The 21,581-nt window shown below is 29.8% G+C and overlaps 2 protein-coding genes across 2 annotated transcripts in view; one reads left to right on the forward strand and one right to left on the reverse strand.

Moving 5' to 3' along the window:
- Positions 1–10,620: 10,620 nt before the first annotated feature.
- LOTGIDRAFT_158474 (hypothetical protein) lies at positions 10,621–17,527 on the reverse strand (the record flags this gene model as incomplete). Its single annotated transcript, XM_009051632.1, has 5 exons — positions 10,621–10,710; positions 12,247–12,373; positions 15,001–15,061; positions 15,318–16,080; positions 16,118–17,527. The coding sequence occupies 5 exons, from the start codon at positions 17,525–17,527 to the stop codon at positions 10,621–10,623; spliced, it is 2,451 nt and encodes an 816-aa protein (XP_009049880.1).
- Positions 17,528–20,825: 3,298 nt separating this feature from the next.
- The window catches only part of LOTGIDRAFT_231056 (hypothetical protein), a gene marked incomplete at its 5' end in the record, with an annotated part of 2,216 nt that continues 1,460 nt past the window's right edge, over positions 20,826–21,581 (forward strand). The window contains one exon of the mRNA XM_009051633.1: positions 20,826–20,883. Coding sequence (XP_009049881.1) covers positions 20,826–20,883 — 58 coding nt within the window. The remainder of the gene's footprint in view (positions 20,884–21,581) is intronic.

Raw genomic sequence — 21,581 nt, forward strand, 5'->3', positions numbered from 1 at the left:
TTCTGTAAAACAGTAATAGTAATTCATTATAATAAAAATAGAAATAATCCAGTTAACATATATATGAATTTTTTTATCTTGACAATACTAGTAGCAGCATAAACAATGACAGAAAATATATACAGTATATACATGAAATCCTATTAAAGGAGTCAGGTTGATGATGAAATCCATGTCATTTTTGCTCGTTCATGGAGGCCGATATTTTGTTTTGGCACAACGTAAATATACGAGATTATGATGTCACGTTGTAGATAGAAATGTAAACAAAGCAATATGACTGGCATATAACATTATTGAATTGAGCCATTGAATAATCTATCTTTAAGAGTGAATTTAGCAGACAGTGCCAATGACATGAAGAAAATGGTGGCTTCCATACATGGATGGTGACAATAATCTGATTTTTTAGACAAACTGTGTTGTAAACAACCACAAAATTCTATAGAATAATTTTATTTAATCATCATTGATAACCAATTTTCAAAGCTGACTATTCCCTTAATCTGACTTACAACAATTAACACATCATATTTCATAGGGATATAAATCCATAGATCCACAAAAATTCATGATTTCATGGTAAACCAAGGAATGTTAAAAACAATCTATATTTTCCATTTTCAAACAACAATCTTATTTTTCACTTAGGATATCTAAACCATGTTTAATCTCTTCTTTTCAGTTGAAAAGAGGACACTGTCTGTAATTGTGATATCAGTGCTAATATCAAACAAACTCTAAGTTAATATATTGACAAAAGGATGAGTGAAGTGAATCAGTGATGCATAATCTATACCTACTTAACTAGGTCAAGTCAACATGCACCTGTTACACCTACATACACTATCACATTACCTCTATCTCATCTATCTAAACTAATTCTGATGAATTCACTTTTTGTTATTAGTCTTTTCAAAAGAAACATGCTCAAATTTTACAGAGTCTGAATCTATAATAAGTCAAAAGTCATTCAATCATGGCTCTCATTGTCTCATTTAATATATAGACTTAAGACTATAACTAAAGACCATAATCATTGTCAGTCATGTTGGGATTTTCCTTTGAAAATACAACTAATTTCATAAATGATTATAAACCCAAAATCCTATGTTTGTGAAAAAAGTGGCAAATGTGCAGTAATCTGAAAATCGGCCTCAAATACTGACAACCCTTCACATTACACATGAATAGATTGTCTAAATGATTAAATAATTTACCATTTTCAGCACAGGTGTCTAAAGGGATAGGTAGGCCATTCTTTTTACTTTAGTCTCAGAAACCAGAATTTTTTAGTTAAACCAATCAGTCATAGTGTTCAAAGCTGTCTAAATTTCAGCCTTAAAATCCATGCGTGTCCAGAAAAATCAGCGATTGAATGTTAAAATGACAATTTAAGATACTCTGTGATATATTGAAAAGACATCTATAGGAAAAGTGACTAAAATTCTTAGTCTGAAGTATTTCTAAAGGAATTATATGATTTTCATACATTTCTAGTACTTCTGAAGACTATTTACATATATTCAAGATTAAAATCAACTCCCCAAAATGGTGCACCTGTCCCTTAAATATCCAAACCAACCACCAAGATACTGTTAAATGTTACCTTACAAGTCACTATTACAGATTATGTAAATCTTCCATAATCCTCAAAAGCTGAGTAATTATTTAGCGTTTCACTCATAGTTTTACTGATAATTACTTAATTTTATTGATTTATATTCTTATACAGGGAATCTGTTGTATAATTATGACACCAGGTATGTCTGATGAATACAATCTCGAATTTGCCAAGTTTGACAATTTTATATTCATTCTTAGACGTATTATTCCTTTAATATACGTGCAGTGCAAGCTATATTACTACCAATGTCAAGCTACACAAGAACAATCCAAAAAACTTCAAAATAATTACACTATAAATTGTGAAAGAAGTGGATAAACCCAGTCCAACCTAATATAAAATAAATAAAGTAATAAATGGAATAGTTTTAAAGAAATAAATATAAAAAACAAATATAAATATATTGATATGACATCCACCAAAAAATATTGATAATGAATATACCATCCTTAAAAATAATAATAAATTATATGAAAATCTAATGCCTGAGCTTATGAATAGTATTTGATCGAAAACACCTTTTCCTCGGAAAAAAAACTTTAATTTATTATATTAGGTAATGCAGTTATGATTGGCTTATGTCACTTGATATCAAATAACCGGTTTCTTTATTCTTTTTAGTTAAATCGACCTTTTGCTATTTCATGATTCATTTTTACAGCTTCAAAAGGAATAGAAAATATTCAGCCCTGTTACCCAAATCTATTATGTTGGCAATTACCTTGAAAACTTAAATTTATTTGAAAAAATCTGAATCACAAACAGAAAAATAAATCAAAAATTAAAAATGTACATCAAGTAGGGATAATCAACATGCTGGGACATCATTATACACTTTACTTACCGAAATACACTAGAAGATTTTCTCTTTTTTAATGAATTTTTTGATTTGCTAATAGAAATAAATAATAATGCAATGAATATTTCATGCTTATATATTTAATCATGGTTATATACTGAAATGTCCAAGCTTAAAATATATATATTTATAGCAAATTGTATGTACAATAAAAATATACTGGTAAAATATACCTTGAATGAAATTTGATGATAAATGAAACAATAAGACTAGAAAGTAAATATAACAATTATACTTACTCCTTTCTGTTTAATTTGTTAACAGCAGGATCATAATCTACATAGGGTTCACTTGCTGTAAAATATATTATATATAATGTTGAACATTTTAAGATAAAGACCTTCATAAATCAAATTGTGATCACACTTTAATTTGAAAATTAATAGTTCATTTAAATATTCTTACACCACTTTCATGCAATCTGCAATCATATGCAAAGATGAAGAGTGATAATGGGTTTATATTTCTAAAATACAATACCTTCAGACATACTATCTGTTACATCTCCAACTGATGAGGATTTCATCTGCTGACCAAATAAATAACTATCTTTACCAAAACCTTTTTTCCTGCTGAAAATAACTCAATGAAATGAAAGATCAAACTAAGAATGTACATGGTTTATTTTGACTGTATTTCACTGGTTCTACAGAAACCATTTCAGAGATTTACCAAAAAACTTATTAAATGAAATACTTGTACCTAATACCTATACTGTGTCTAACAAAAGTTTTTTTTTATTCTTGCTTTAAGGGGCATCCCCTTTTTTTTGGTGGTAGAAAAATATTTTTCTCAAATTTGTGAAAACAATACCCCAAAATCTAAAATTTGTGAAAACAATACCCCAAAATTTGAAATTTGTCCCTTAACATATCTGAAAGTTTTAACTAAAAAACCAAGCCGTTAATCTTTAATTGCCAACACTTTTCTGTAAATTTTGAGTAAACTTTTTAAGTTTGTTATGCTTTTGGAAGCTGTTAAAAAACTTTTGTACAGATTTAAGTAAAATAAACGCAAATTTGAACAGGTAGATACAGAAATATTTTCAGGTATAATTTACGACATAGTTTGTAATGAAAATTTTGCATACTGCCCCTTCAAAGTGTTTTGAACATAAAAATACAACATAACAGATTGGAAACATAAGCAAAAGATGTGAAACTTACCTGAGATCACCAGTAGACTGAGATACAGGAGCTACAGGTATAACAGTTTCTAATGATAATCTAGCATCAGTATTTCTAGGTGGTAGAGGAGGTAAATTATCCACACCTCCTGCTCTGGGAGGTAAGGGTGGGGGTAATGGAGGTGGTGTAGGTGAGGATGTTCCCTCGTCTTCAGACATTCTCAAGTTCTTAGCATCATTCATCAGTTCTCTGGTTCTCTTTCCACTACTTCTCTCACTACTACTTCTTGAAAGAGAGCAGATTTTACCAATTTCTTCACTTGTTGATTCTTCTATCATATCAGCATCAGAGTCTGTAGCAGACACACCAGAATCTATACCCTTTGAGCGTCCTTTACCAAACTTAGTAAATTTATTCAAAACATTGGAAGCTTGAGATGAAATTCTGTCACCAAAACTCTTGCCTTCCTTATCTTTGGATTTCTTTTTATGAGATTTGGAATCAGTATCTGAATCGAATCCAGCTTCTTCATACAGATTTTCATCATCTACTGGTTCATAAGTGGTACTATTACTATCTGTTTCCCAGTCTTCTTCAACTTCTCTCTGATCTCTCTATAAATACAATATTTATATTAACATGAAGATCTTTTTATCTCTCTATAAATACAGTATTCATACCTCCAAAAAGATTCTCTGATCTCTCTATAAATAAAATATTTATATTAACATGAAGATTTTTTTATCTCTCTATAAAAACAGTATTTATATGTCCATAAAGATTCTCTGGTCTCTCTATAAATACAATATTTATATTAACATGAAGATTTTTTGATCTCTCTATAAATACAGTATTTATACTTCCAAAAAGATTCTCTGATCTCTCTATAAATACAATATTTATATTAACATGAAGATTTTTTGACCTCTCTATAAATACAGTATTTATACCTCCATAAAGATTCTCTGATCTCTCTAAAATACAATATTTATATTAACATGAAGATTTTTTGATCTCTCTATAAATACAGTATTTATATTTCCAAAAAGATTCTCTGATCTCTCTATAAATATAATATTTATATTAACATGAAGATTTGTTGACCTCTCTATAAATACAGTATTTATATTTCCATAAAGATTCTCTGGTTTCTCTATAAATACAATATTTATATTAACATGAAGTTTTTTTGTTCTCTTTATAAATACAGTATTTATACCTCCATAAAGATTCTCTGATCTCTCTATAAATACAATATTTATATTAACATGAAGATTTTTTGATCTCTCTATAAAAACAGTATTTATATGTCCATAAAGATTCTCTGGTCTCTCTATAAATACAATATTTATATTAACATGAAGATTTTTTGACCTCTCTATAAATACAGTATTTATACCTCCAAAAAGATTCTCTGATCTCTCTATAAATACAATATTTATATTAACATGAAGATTTTTTGCCCTCTCTATAAATACAGTATCTATATTTCCATAAAGAATCTCTGATCTCTCTATAAATACAATATTTATATTTCCATAAAGATTCTCTGATCTCTCTAATATTTATATTTCCATACAGATTCTCTGATCTCTCTATAAATACAATATTTTTATTTCCATAAAGATTCTCTGATCTCTCTATAAATACAATATTTATATTTCCATAAAGATACTCTGATCTCTCTATACATACAATATTTATATTAACATGAAGATTTTTTGATCTCTCTATAAATACAGTATTTATACTTCCAAAAAGATTCTCTGATCTCTCTATAAATACAATATTTATATTAACATGAAGATCTTTTGATCTCTCTATAAATACAGTATTTATATTTCCATAAAGATTCTCTGATCTCTCTATAAATAAAATATTTATATTAACATGAAGATTTTTTTATCTCTCTATAAATACAGTATTTATATTTCCATAAAGATTCTCTGATCTCTCTATAAATACAATATTTATATTAACATGAAGATTTTTTAATCTTTCTATAAATACAGTATTTATACTTCCAAAAAGATTCTCTGATCTCTCTATATATACAATATTTATATTTCCATAAAGATTCTCTGATCTCTCTATAAATACAATATTTATATTAACATGAAGATTTTTATTCTCTGATCTCTCTATATATACAATATTTATATTTCCATAAAGATTCTCTGATCTCTCTATAAATACAATATTTATATTAACATGAAGATTTTTGTTATCTCTCTATAAATACAGTATTTATATTTCCATAAAGATTCTCTGATCTCTCTATAAATACAATATTTATATTAACATGAAGATTTTTTGATCTCTCTATAAAAACAGTATTTATATGTCCATAAAGATTCTCTGGTCTCTCTATAAATACAATATTTATATTAACATGAAGATTTTTTGCCCTCTCTATAAATACAGTATTTATATTTCCATAAAGAATCTCTGATCTGTCTATAAATACAATATTTATATTAACATGAAGATTTTTTGACCTCTGTATAAATACAGTATTTATATGTCCAAAAAGATTCTCTGATCTCTCTATAAATACAATATTTATATTAACATGAAGATTTTTTGACCTCTCTATAAATACAGTATTTATATTTCCATACAGAATCTCTGATCTCTCTATAAATACAATATTTATATTAACATGAAGATTTTTTTATCTCCCTATAAATATAATATTTATATTTCCATAAAGATACTCTGATCTCTCTATACATACAATATTTATATTAACATGAAGATTTTTTGACCTCTCTATAAATAGAGTATTTATATTTCCATAAAGAATCTCTGATCTCTCTATAAATACAATATTTATATTAACATGAAGATTTTTTGACCTCTCTATAAATACAGTATTTATACCTCCATAAAGAATCTCTGATCTCTCTATAAATATAATATTTATATTAACATGAAGATTTTTTGACCTCTCTATAAATACAGTATTTATACCTCCATAAAGAATCTCTGATCTCTCTATAAATATAATATTTATATTAACATGAAGATTTTTTGACCTCTCTATAAATAGAGTATTTATATTTCCATAAAGAATCTCTGATCTCTCTATAAATACAATATTTATATTAACATGAAGATTTTTTGACCTCTCTATAAATACAGTATTTATATTTCCATAAAGATTCTCTGATCTCTCTATATATACATTATTTATATTTCCAAAAAGATTCTCTGATCTCTCTATAAATACAATATTTATATTAACATGAAGATTTTTTGACCTCTCTATAAATACAGTATTTATACCTCCATAAAGAATCTCTGATCTCTCTATAAATATAATATTTATATTAACATGAAGATTTTTTGACCTCTCTATAAATAGAGTATTTATATTTCCATAAACAATCTCTGATCTCTCTATAAATACAATATTTATATTAACATGAAGATTTTTTGACCTCTCTATAAATACAGTATTTATATTTCCATAAAGATTCTCTGATCTCTCTATAAATACAGTATTTATATTTCCATAAAGAATCTCTGATCTCTCTAGCCTCCAGAATTGATCCCAAAAAATACAGTTATGATTGATGTTATTAAGATTAATAACTTTATTAGTAGGATTTGGTCTGCCTAATTACGAATAAATAAATCCTAGTAACATCATTTTTGAGAAAAACAACTGAATATTGAAATCACTAGATCACTGATAACAACTCACGAGAGTTATTCATCAGTTTCTGGTCAATAGTTTGACAATGATTTGAGGCAGCAAATTAAAAATAACAATCATTCTGAATTAAAGCAGTTGGCAGTTGCAACTTCCCTATATTCATTTTTGTTTTATTCACCTGATTCAATTCATAAATATTTTCATGGCCATAACTAAATTAAGGCAAATATCAAAATGCTTCATGTCGAATTTGAAAAAAGAAATACTTATATGAATAGGATGTTTACGGTAAAGTTGTTATCATTTGAAAGTGTTGCAATGAAAGACATAACTGACTTTAAAGTCAAATAGCATTTTTTGTTTGTTATGGCCCTAGTGCTTCTATCTGTAATTATTAGGAATGTGAAAGGTTAATATATTTGCAAAGAGGATTCTGCAATCTAAGCGACCTACTATCACTAATTTTCTTAGCACACCTTCATCAATGACCTATATGGTGGTTATAATCTAATCTATAAGTCTTCCATCACAAATGTGAATGTAAATGATTCATATCTAAATGCCTTATCTATTAAAATAGACTTATGATCTTAGACTATGATTATATTATGTTGTTTTAAACTTACCAATAGGTTGTGATAGTTGAAATTATTTATAGATTGGTTAAAGTACTTACAAAAAAAATCAAATTACTTGTTTATAATAACCTGAATATCTCAGTCTTCATGTACAAATAAATAGGTTTACATAGACTTAGTTCAGTACTATTAAATCTATATTTTGAGAGGATTCCATTTTCAAAAATCAAATTTATGTGCCTTTGACTATCATTATTTCGAGTAAAAATGAAAATAACAATAGTTTTTAAACCAACATGAATAAAGTTGGATTGACCTTAACTTTATTTGAATAATGACGATAATAAAATAAACTAGAACTGTTCTAATAACAGTACTGATGCAGGGCGGGTTACGACATTCAAGTACATACGAAGATGGTCTATTGCAATTACATTGATGTAAATACTTTTCTGAATCTCTTAATGCAAATATCCAAAAGTGCCTGGAGCCTAAAGTATATTGACTAGGAATAAAATAATATTTGTCAATTTATAAAGACCAAGTTTGACGAAATCCGGATAAGGAATAAAAAAATTTGGTAACGCGCATGCGCACAACAAAAATGCAATATTTCCATCAAATTAAGAATTGAATTATACACATACATACCAAGTTTGGTGAAATTCGGATAAAAAATAAGAAAGTTAGTAATGTGCATGCGCACAACAAAAATTCAATATTTCCATCAAATTTAGACTTCGATTATATACATACATATCAAGTTTGGTGAAATTCAGATAAGAAATAAGCAAGTTGGTAATGCGCATGCGCACAACAAATATTCTATATTTTCATCAAATTTAGACTCCGATTATACACATGCATACCATATTTGGTGAAATTCGGATAAGAAATAAGAAAGTTAGTAATGCGCATGCGCACTAAGCAAATTCGATATATCCATCAAATTTAGAATTGGATTATACACATACATACCAAGTTTGGTGAAAATCGGGTAAGAAATAAGAAAGTTGGAAAATTAAGTGGGGGTATGCCTTAAATGTGCTTTCGTAAGCTCAACTTACAGTATAACACTGTTCAATCCATCCTAGAGCTTATTTATATACCTTAACTGGACACAAAACATTTTAAAGAAATATAGAAGGGAGGGTGTCTTTAAAACTACTTAAACTTTGATTTATATTGGGGTTGACAGCCGGGTTAATCTAATTAGCCGATTTATCTAATAATAGTCCCATGTTAAGTGAATGAGGTTTTGAATTTGCATGTAAGGCCTGCATGTTTTATATCATTGGAAAGCTCAGAATCTCTACATTACAAAATCGAAAGAATTATCGCCACATCTCTATTAGGGACCGAGATATAGCACCGCAAAGACTCAAAATGGTCCATTTTTAGACCCCTGTAAAATCGGAAAGAGTTGTCTGACCCCAAAGGTCAAAAGGTCATCAGACAGACAAGGTCACAAATTATCATCATAGTAAATATGAAGGTCATCAAAGGTCAAGGTCATAAAATATACGAGTTCAAACTTTGAAAAAAAACATCCAGTCGTACAAAAAAGGTAAAACCGAAAATCAAAATTATGCTGCCTAAGGATTGTAGACAGACATTAAACGTATCGTTTGACACAAAAGTTACGAAAATCGGATTAAAAATGGCCTCTGAATAGCAATTTCTGCAAAATGAGGCAAACCAAAATGTTACTTCCGGTGCGGATTTTTTTAGTTTAATAAATTTGTATTAAGGCTGCTAAAATAATGTATATGTTATTTTTGACATAATTCAAATCCACTGAAAGTGATACCACCGGAAGTACTAACATCAAAACCGGAAGTGATAAAAAAAAATTGAATGTGTACTTTTATGTCTCTATGCTGGCGGTCTACACCACGTAAGTTTCAAGTCAATCCGTCCGATAACAACCGAAATAGTATTTTTCGATTAATTTCGGCAAAAAAAGTATGAAACGAATTTTCGAAAATCGAAAATTTTCAACTGCTATCATTTGTCCTTTGTTACAAGAAATACGATGCAGAAAACCCGATCAAAATCGGTGGATAAACACTCCCTCTAGAGTCCATTTTCCGTTTGTTGCAACGTTGCGCAATGTTGCTCAGATAATTTTCGTTTTACATTTAAACTGTGATTAGCCACGAGTTACAAAACGCCATGAAGTCCGTTTTCCCGTACCTATTGCCGTTGCCGAGAAAACCGGCCTGCCGTAGACGAAAAAAAAAAAAAAAAAAATCAATTTGAAAACAAAGCAGGGCGTTCGCTTACGAACGCCCTGCAATAAATTATATTATCATCTATAGCAAACAAACACTAGGTCAGGAATGTCTACTATCTACTCAACACAGTTAAAATCATTGTTAGGGGGTCACAATTCTAACATTTAGTATGACTTGGTCCTTAAATACCTCCTAATGTTTTAATTTAATAACAACTTCAACTTTGTGACAAGAATACACATAAATCATGCATTTATCATTTAATATCTAAAATTTACTCTCAGTACGGTACAACAAAGGGAGAATCTAATGTAACATAGGGAATTTTGTTGATGTTTCAACTGTATACTTCAAACATTTTTAAAAATATTTCACAGATTTGACCATGCCCCAGGTCATGGAGAGTTGATTTGCATTTGATACTCAGTGTGAAATTTAGGACTAGATAAAATCTAGCATAAAATTTATTAAAGTCAGTTGTGGGCCACTTAGTACGTATATATCATAACCTCATAATCATGTTAGACTAGTTTATCTTTTACTAGTGGCAAATATAACTACCTTTTTATGTAACTGATTTAAAAGCCATGTTTTTCCATTTTGGGGGGGTTGATGTGGGTCCTGAATATATAAAAACTAGAACTATTTCTATATTAAGCTTGTATGTTTTATCTTTATATATGATAGAAAAGATGGGTCTTCATTTTAACTTTCAAACACACCATGGATTTGAAGGCTCAGATATTGACTGTGAACTGTGAACACTATTAATGATTAGCTTAGCTAAAATATTCCCATTTCTGAGACTAAGGAACCATTGGTCAAACTTTAGTTTCAAGAAAATTCTTATGAAAATTCATATGTAAAAGTGTGGTTTTCCAATTATGAAAACAACATCTTTAATTTTCAAATGAGGTATTGATATAATACCATCTATTTGCGCGTAATAGTGTTCACAGCTCATTGTCAAGATTTGAGCCTTCACATCCATGTGTGTCCAGTATTATCCGAGTTTGAAAGTGTTCTTCAGACACTGCCATAGATAAGACATCTATACAAAAAAGAAAAGGAATTCCTAGTTTTGACGGAATTATGCAATTTTCGTACATTTTTAGTACTTCTGAATACCATTTTCCAGACTCAAATCAACCCAAAAAAGGCACACTTGCTCATTTAAGGCAACTGACAACTACAATCACAGATTACAGTTCCATTTGTGCCTAATTCCTTTAGTTTTCACATGTTACATAGAATTATAACAAGTAGGTTAATAGTGCTGAACAAAATGAAAAAAAAATATTCAACACATAGCCATACAACATTACAGTAAATCTTATATCTTTTGATCTATTCTTATACAAATACAGTAACATGTTCATGAAAGAAAACACATTGGTCAGTTGTCCAGTTGAGATAAAATGGGTGAACCATAATAAGAAGATGTACTAGTTAGATCATCTGATAACCGTATGTTTATACATTTCTAAATTAAACTAATGGATCTTGGCATAAAAAAAAACAGATGAATATTGAGAACCAAATTTTCTTATTAGGTGCATTCCACCGAAAATGATCTTTTTTTTTTTTTTCTCTGAATGTTGCGTCAGTTATCATGGAATGCACCTAATAGATGTTTTTTAAACATGTTTTCTTATAGATGTTTTTTCAACATGTTTTTCCTTTGATCTGTTGGCAGGTAAAATTCTGAACAATCTAAAATTTCGAAAAGACATTTTCATCCTGTTAAAAAGTCTAATATCTCAAAACCAACAGTGTTATCTTCAGAAACAGTCATAAACACAATTTTTATCACAATTTGCATTTAAAATTATTTCTTGAAGGCCTGCAAATTTTCCTTAAAAAATTTTTTAATATATGCCGTTGATTTGATTGTATGTTTGTCACTCATAAACATATTGAGTTTTTCTATAATGGTGATTTAAATCTGGACACATAATTTGGTTTCATAATGTGATGCTTGCAACATACAACATTCTTACTACAGACAACTGTGCATAATGCAATCTGTTAGCTGGTTAAACAGAAAAAATGGATACAAATATACAATGTTCTCTAAAGTTTCAAAGCATAGATTTTTTCTGACAATCCCTGTCTTCACTGACTTTTGTTGATATTGAGATAAAAGACAATACTTACATCTTGACTGAGATTATCCTCCAAAGAAGCAGATTTAGATAATCCTGGTGCTTTCTTATTTCTTGTTAATGAATTACTCTTACTTTTCACTTTAAAACTAGCCTTCTTATTTGCTGTCTTTTGTTTTCTGAAAAATATGACATTTCAAATTGTCAGTTTCTGCTAAAAAGAAACAAGTTTCCAGATATCATCCATTTGATGTGAGATTATATCTCAGCTAAAATGCATAGCAAGCTAAATAAAATCTTAAGCTTATCATTTCTATCAATTTGTTGTAAAGATAGCTTTAGGTAATATAGGTAATATACGCTCATTGACATTGGCAACTGATTTTGAATATAAATATTTGGCAGTAACAATCATGAGTATGAAATATTCAACCTTCAGTCATACACTTCTTTTGAACCTTTTAAGCTGATACTGAATAACATAACCAAGTTTTGTCAAAATCGGCAAGAATCGTGCCTTTTAGTGTTTACAAGCAAAATTAATGTCTTTTTAAGAACTAAGTCAGTAACTTCTAAAAAACATTTTTTGATTTTTTTGATTTTCATTCATAACAAATTTCACAAAATTTCATCAAAATTGTGCCTTTAAGAGTGTTTATGGACGTGGGTGACGACGATATACGCCCTAATTTCATGTGGGCGTATAAAAAGATAACATATGGGTTTAATTTTTCCACAGTGATCTTGATTGTTTTGAACCATTCCAAAATCAAAACATATAGTTACACTTTCTGAATACATCATGAACTTAGTGATTGAACAAATTAAAAAGTTAATAACATCATTAACAAAATGCATTAAACTAATAATGAAAAACAAAAACCAAATTATTAAACCATTATCAACTAAGTCCAAGGAATATGTGATCATATATGGTGTAAGTCAATCAAGGCTTGAAATAAGCATCCGGACAAGGACATTGTCTGGTACCATTTAGGCAAATGTTCGGCACAATTTCATTCTTGTTGTTGATCATGAATTATCAGGGATTCTGACCGTTAATATTTCCAATAGACTTCAAAGTTGTGTATTTTTGAAAAATGTTCTTTTTGGCGTAACGGATTGACATTTCTCGCCTCGGAAAGCAAAAAAGTTCGGAACAACAATAACATAGTCTAGATCATCTAGGACCTAGAGAAGATATGCAAGGTCTGGATGATCAAGTCACATAAACTATTCTTAGCTAGTTGTTAACCTGTATTACCAATGAAGGTGAGAAAATGGCAAATTTAAGTACTAAATTGATGGATTTTAAATGCAATTTTTCAATTGAAAATATCGCATTTTTATTATGTCCGGTATAAAATTTCAAATACTGTATTTATACTAACATACATGCAAACATTTTTTTCAATTTGATTCAACATAAAACTCCATTCATTTCATTCATACTTGTATCAACTAAAATAAAGTCTTTTGGCATTTAACAATTGTTAATACAATATAGAGACACAGCTTGTGATTGTCAAACCAATTAAGTCAAATACATGTATATCATTTAACAATAATCATCATATTTTCTTTGAGAAAGTTTTCAAAATATAACTATAAGAAATATATAAAACGAAGTGACATGTAAATAATTTTGTGTTTTTGCGAGGACTATTTATATTTTATAACCAGTACAGAAAGAGATGAATATCAGTAGCAAACAAAGGTCAACAGAATGAAAGGGAAAAATAGTTTAGTACAGTTGTCCTATATTTATGATTTATAACAAGCCAATAGACAAGTATTTTAACTTGATTACTTCCTCTACCACAGGCTTCCAACACAGTCAGTTTAACACTGGTAGCTAGTCAATTAATGTCAATAACTATGGTCATGCATTATGATAATCAGTCTAGTTAATGCACTATGGAGTAAATATTAGTACTGTCATTTTACATGCAGTGACATTATTGATTATCTACTACCAGGTAATCTAAGATACCAGTTGTCATACACAATCTACAATCTTGTCACTGAGATAATAACGTAGTTCTTTGCAAAGAAAGGGAAAAGGAGTTAAGGAAAAGAGATTATAAATTTTGAACAAAATCAGCTTTTTCTTGATCTTTCATGCTTCTAGTCAATGTAAATTCCAGACAGAAATTGACATGATAGCTCTTAGAATCATGGACAAAGAATGCCTTTACTCTCAACACAAACAAAAAACTGATCTTGACTGTACTTCTTGAAATACTAAACAAGATTTAGACTGCCAATTTACAATGTCTGTTCTCCAATTTAGAGGTTTGTATGGAAATAGCTATAATGGAGCAGGTTTTTGCAATCAAGCTAAAATTAGATTTGAATGTAATCAATATTGCAAGATACAATAATAGTGAAAATAGTACTTGATAAATTGATTTCTTAGATAATATTCTAAAATTGGAAAGAATGGTATTCTGAGATTCTTTAACAAAACATTCATATATTAAAATATTCCAACAACCAAAGCTTCCACAACCCATGCAATTTATAAAACACAAGATGCGCTTCAAAATAAAAATAATCAAAATCAACAAAACAGTAAGGGTAATGCATAGCAAACTAAAATTTGGGTTGACATACTGTGTTTACTTACATTTTTGTGGTAATATTGTTTAAGAAAGCCATACTGAACATGAAAGAAACATAAGACATATTACAAAAAAAAAAAAAAAAATGAATTAGCACACATATCTGAAAGAAATTTGATAACTCAAAATAATCTTTGTACAAAAGAAAAAAACCATCAAAAAGACAAACAGATGTGATTTACCTGTAAATTCCAAATCTACGAGACGGTGCTTTACCACTCAGTTCTTCTGTAATTTCAGTATCTGAAAATTCATAATTTAACTCTTACTATTAAAGGCATCATGACCCCATTTCTCAAAATATAGATAAAGGTACGAGAGCAAAACATAAATTGACACTTCATGACAACATAAAAAGTAAGTTTTTCTTCATATATAAATATATATATATATATATGAATTTTTGAGAATCAGGGCCCCTCGTCTCAGGACTCTAGTCTGATCAAATTAACGAAAAATGTTCAGCTAACGAAAAAAATGAAATGAAATTTTGACCTACCTCTTTCTGGAACAAATTCATAAATTCCCTCTCCTTCAGAATAACATCCACCATCACTAGAACCTCCATCAGACACTTCATGATATTCATTTTCACCTGGAGTGCTTGCAGACGCACTACGTACACGAGCTGTGTTCTTCTTCCATGTACGTCCAACATTAGTTTTCTTATTATTTGCATTTATTTGTTGCACAAAATCTGAAACTTTTAACCCACTGGCAAAAATAGATTCCTCTTTCCGTTTAAAAGAGTCAGACTTTACTACTTTTGGTGCAATTTTGACTTCTGGCAATTCTTGTGGAAGCAAAATGGCATCTTTTGCAACTTTGTCTTGATGTTCAGTTGGACAACCGCGCTCAAAATCAAACTTGAGTTTTTCAAAGCGTTCTGAACTCATGTTCCTAGTAAAAATTCGCTTATCAACTCCAGGCGGCACAAACATGTTTGCAACACGGTCACCAGAATTTTTCCTTTGAATCAATTCAGATTTTTCTGATAAACGGGTAATTCTGTCATTAGATGGTCCTTTCTTTAACTGAACAGAGTCATCACTACTATCTGTATGAGACACTTCACTAGGTGTAACCTGTACAACTTCAATTGATTTCTTCTTTTCTTTAGCAGAAGCTTTACCATTTTCTGTCTTCTTAGCCTTAGATTTCTTTTCTTCTTTTTTCTCCTGTTTCTCAGCCTTTTTTTCCCAGTTCAGAACTTTTTGTTCTAGGTTTTGCCTTAGGTTCCAATTTTTGAACTTTAACAGTATCTTTAAATATTTCGTTACCGGTGTCAATGTTTTTGACCTTATTTTTTATGTCAATATGCTGAACTTTTATTTCTCGAACTACTTTGACATCTTCCTTGTTGGAGCCAGTCTTATCAAATGAGCCACTGTTTTTAGCATTTTTTTGTTCCAATAGTTTACTTTTAACAACATTTCGTTCTGTTTTTTCTGGCTGAGTTTTTGTATCTGAAAATCCACTCACAAGACCATCTCTAGTAATATCAAATTTTATCAGTTTTTCTCCTGATTTGTCAACTAAAGGATCTTCATTTGGTTTGCTTCCAAGTAAATCAAATTTCTTTTCTGTCAATCGTATTTTTGTTCCACCTGTAGCTAGAGGTTTAGTTCCGCTAGACAGTTTAGGTCGAAGGTCATTTTTAATTGTGACAGTAGAAGTTGGGGATATTTTTGATGCTGCACCAACACTTGAAAGTCCATACTTTTTGGCAACTTCTGATATTGATGATGAATCTACAGTTTCATCATCATCAGTACTACCAGTATGTTCATGGCTGACTGGTAATTCAACACGACTATCGCAACGTCTCTGAAGTGAAGGACTATTTCTGGGACTGTTCCAAGAAGAGGCACTACTCGATGAACGAAAAGAGCGAGGACTAGTTTGTTCTGAAGAAATACTATTTGCATCACCACAATGAATATTAGCACGAAATTCTGAAGAAGGTTTGAATCCTTTTGGACTTGTATCTGCACTTTTATAGCCTCTTGAGCTGGTAATTTGTAGTGATTTTGGACTAGATGGATGTAAAGTTTCTTCCTCTGATGAATGTGATGAAACACTTTTACCAGATCCCACTCTACCAAGACTAAATTTCAGATATTCCCTTGCCTTGTCACGGGACTCATCATCCTGAAGTCCTGAATGCGAAGTCGTCACAGTTTTGGAAACTATTTTGGAAGTTGGATCTAAACTATCATAAGAAGTCTGTGTCACAGTTCGTGTAGTTGTACGTTTTGTTACAAAACTGCTAGAGGGTTGAGCTGAAGCTGAAGCATTCATTCTTTCTGCTCGTACTTTTGCTAATATTTCATCAGCTGTCCTAATACCAGTTGTTCGGGATACAGAACGTGGAGCAGGTGTTAATGAAACAACTTTGACACCAGTATCTACATCATCAGGTTGAACATTACTTGTAGTTCTCCTAGTCACAGTTCGTGTTTCAGTTGTTTTCTGTGTAGAAGTCATACCAGCTCCCTGTTTTGTTTCTGTTTTGGTAGTTGTCGTAGTCCCATCACCAGATTTATCAAACATTGCTTTTAAATCTGAAACATTAGCTGGCTTGAGCGGAGTACGAATTCCACGAGAGGCGCTTGTCCTGGTAGAACCAGTACTTACCCCAATATGCTTATCTTTAACTACATCCATTCCTGTAGTTTTCAAATTCACACCAAATTTCTTTTGATCCATACTTTCAATTTGTTAGTAAATCTTTACCAAAATAAATCGTCACATACTGACATGTTTAATAATCCTCAATGATGCACATAATCCAGTTCAACTAATCCTAATAGCAGTATGAGGAAGCATCAATCTGGAATCCTATTATTTCAAGCATCATGCAGTTTCTGTTAATATCATGCCATTGATATGGTTAGTTTGTTAACATCATTTCTGAAATGAGAATTAAAAATATGTTAAATAATAATTATGATTAAATTTCATTGATATGTCATAATTATAATGATTTCTATTGGCACCACCTGGCAAATAAGTAACTGCGTTGTTACTGATCAGGTATAAGATGTAAATTGGATTTTGATGCAGTAAGGAAACTATAAACATATTCAATGTCATAACAACGAAGATATATGATTGTGCAGCTATTCCACTTGAATAGGTTTAGTTACGTTTTAAGCCAAGCTCATCAAAGCCTTCACAAGCTATTTTGAACTTTGTTACTTATATCTTGACTGCAATAGCCAATATTTTAAATCAGGGAATGCAGAAATTTGATGGGCTTTTGGCTTTGACAAAAAGGCTGAAACCATAAAGGCTTTGTGTGTGTCTGTCGAGGGCTCTGATCAGCTGTATTCTCTAGCGACCAATCCAATTAAATCACTTCGTTAACAAACTTCCACAATGCAAGAAAGGTGGCTATTGCAGTCAAGGTATAAGTATAAAGTTTGTAACAGCTAGACATTTTGAAGATGATAAAGCCCACGGCTCAGATATTTTTTCGTATTAAGGGTAATTAGGTGTCACAGAAATAAAGAAAAAATTCCTATTCACTACCATATTAGGAATGGAAATTTCAGAATTTACAATTTGTAAGGAGAATTAAGTTATAAATGGATAAGTTACATTAGTGTTAAAAGGATGTGATATATGATTATTATTTCTAGTATGTATTTCCTATATAATATCAAATCATGTTAACATATAGTTATATAAAATAGCATGCACTAATAACCTGTAATATATACAATACTAATAGGCATAAATATATAGACAGGTTTTCTTCTCTTTGTCTGATCCAGTTGTGGTATTTGTATTTTTCCTTTCAAAACAGAAACATGAATTTCAATAATATTTTTAATATACAGGCTGATCTTTAGCAACATACAGCTTCTAAATTCATGAATACCTTGCTTATGCAATTTGTCTTTTAAAAGGTTTCACATTTTATGTAATAAATCACACTGACAGCACATAAGGGACATTTGAAAAATGTAAATCGCAGCTATTAGGTTAGAAATCATCTTGACAATAGACTTTTCCAACCACTAACACTAAAACTGTATAAGAGAATGACTTACAACTTAACAAGCAGTATTAAGACAAAGCTTGTCTTTTTTAGTTTTGTTTGATTATATCAAAGGATCATTTATAATTATTATGGGAACAAATCACTAGACAGAGCCTTATTTAAATATTTGGTTAGTATAAAAGCATTTTGGTATACATATATATATATATATAATATATGATAATTTGGTTAACCTTCTAGCTATTAACATCCTAACATTAATTGTTTAAGGGTCACACCCTCATAATTTCCTTCATCTTATCACATCCTTGTCATGTTTACTACCTATGTACTACTGAACTAGACGAAACACTTGATTTCAAGTTAATTTCCATTGTCTGCAAGAAGCATATGGCAAAAGGGTCACTATTTCTTATATACTAATCCAATTATTTAGAAAATAAGCTTAATTAATTCATAAGCCATTCAACTATGATTTTCAGACATAATAAAATATATTTCATTAAAGCAAGATTTTCAACATTTGTCTATTAGTGTCATCAAGAATCAAAAAAAAAAATCACTAATTTGACATGATATCTATTTCAATTTCAAGATTAATTACCCCAATAGATTTTCATAATTTGAAAATATTTACTTTAAAAAAGGTGTCATAATAGTAAATGTTGACTTTCTTGATAAAGTCACATAGCAGACATTACCTAATAGCAGTATAAGTTTTTATTCAGTGTCTGAATGTGCCACTCACTTTCAAAGTAGGTTTAAATCCTTCTCAAGAAACATGACAAACATTTACCCATAAGAAGACTAGTCATTTTCTATTACTCAAGTGTTTTAAGAAATGAATTAACACGTCTGTAATAACAAATAACATACCTTTACTCCAAATTCACTTTCTTCAAACTACCAGATAGGTCTTAAGAGGTTACTTAAACTGTCTATTTCAAAGGTACATAAAATGATTTTTAAGTTAACATTAAATCATGTACACAATCATGGTGTGGAACATGATTATGTCCGAAGTAACTGTGGAGGTGTTCTTTGTACCCTATAAAATAAGTGGACTGCAGTGCAGAATCACTAGCTGTGCAGTTAATATGTTAAGTACACTGCTGTCTTATATTGGACAATACTATTCAACTTATTAGATAATCCTTGTCTGAAACACTTGACACCTTTCCTTATTTTCTACATGACAAACCCTAATGTAGATAATATTGACATAAATATACAGTATGAAATTTTTACAGTCATCATATCAGTTAGTATATGGAGATACAAATATGGACGTCACTTCAATCTCAAAGTCATGAAGTCAAGGAGACAATCCATCAAAATATGAAACATTCACTGTAAAAATTTGTCATGCTGTATAGCATTTATCATAGATTTGTAAAGTTTGTCTTAAACCAGGGTTTAACTTTTAAAACTTACATGCTATAAATATTAACTTAAATATTTTACCAGCAATCATTATTTGGCTCTTCCTGATAGAATTACTAAAATGTTATGGTTAAAGATGGATAACGAAAAAATGAAGAGAAGTCTGTAGAGTTAAAATAACGCCAATGGCAACAATGTCTGGTTACTACTAAAAAAAACAATGTTTTGACAAATGCAGTCATATTCAGTGTATATCATCATGCAGTATGATAATATTGTATTACACTGATAACCTTCTCATTAACTACCAGTTTACAGGTCAACATGATCACTCACAATGTCAGTTTCAACCATAAACACCTTACATTTTTTTTAATATAAATTGACTGGCCCCCACTAATGCTTCCAAATTTGATATTTTTCATTAGTCCACTTATATAAAATATTTTAGCATGCCCTGTGGTAGTAAACAACAAGCACTGTTCAGCATTGCTGTGTTGATATTTTCCAATGTCATACACTTTTAAGGAGAACCTTTTTCAATAATCAATCTAGTAAAAAGTCTCAACCAGCTTAACCAAATATGACAGCTGAAAAGCTAGAGAGGTGTACACAATGAGCATATTCTATGGTCAAAATGTTAATGGCAATAAAAGATTAAGTTATAATGATAGTAAGTAATTGTAATTGATAAAGCTGTAGAGTCAAAATCATTGTGCACTTTAAATATGAATTGTAACATAATTTCCTCTAAATTTGGTAAAAGAGAACATTGGTTAGAATGTAAATACTTAATTCAGAGTTTTAATAACAATGTGCATTATTATGTAATAAGATTCAAATCTGATACATTTGTGTATTAGGGTGTATTGTATTCAGATGAGTCTAAATGAAAGCACTGGCCATGTGTATGTCTTTACTAATCAAGCCTCTTTTATTTCCTTCAAGATATTTTCCTTCTTCATTAGATTTACAAACACTAATCTTATTATAAAACCAAACTAACATAATATGTAGGCTCTCAACCCTACATGAACACAAGTAGATCTACATACAACTTATTATTTTTCTGATCATCAAAGATTGCTTTACTTAATTCATATCTCATATATGATAATAGTCAGGAGTTACTCTTGTAAGATTTGATACGGAGTTTTCATAACCATGACAGACTTAATGTTGACATGTGGTGACTGAATAATAATTGATGAATGACAGCCAGCATCACAAATTGAGAAAGAGAATGATTCTTTTATTCACACAAAACATTGTGTCTGAGCATTATCTTTACGGTAACGTATGAAATTCTAAAGAGATTGTCTAAATAAAATTATCAAAATTGTATACATACTTATTTCATTGTTATATTCC

Source organism: Lottia gigantea (assembly GCF_000327385.1).
Source record: "Lottia gigantea unplaced genomic scaffold LOTGIsca_17, whole genome shotgun sequence".
NCBI lineage: Eukaryota > Metazoa > Mollusca > Gastropoda > Lottiidae > Lottia > Lottia gigantea.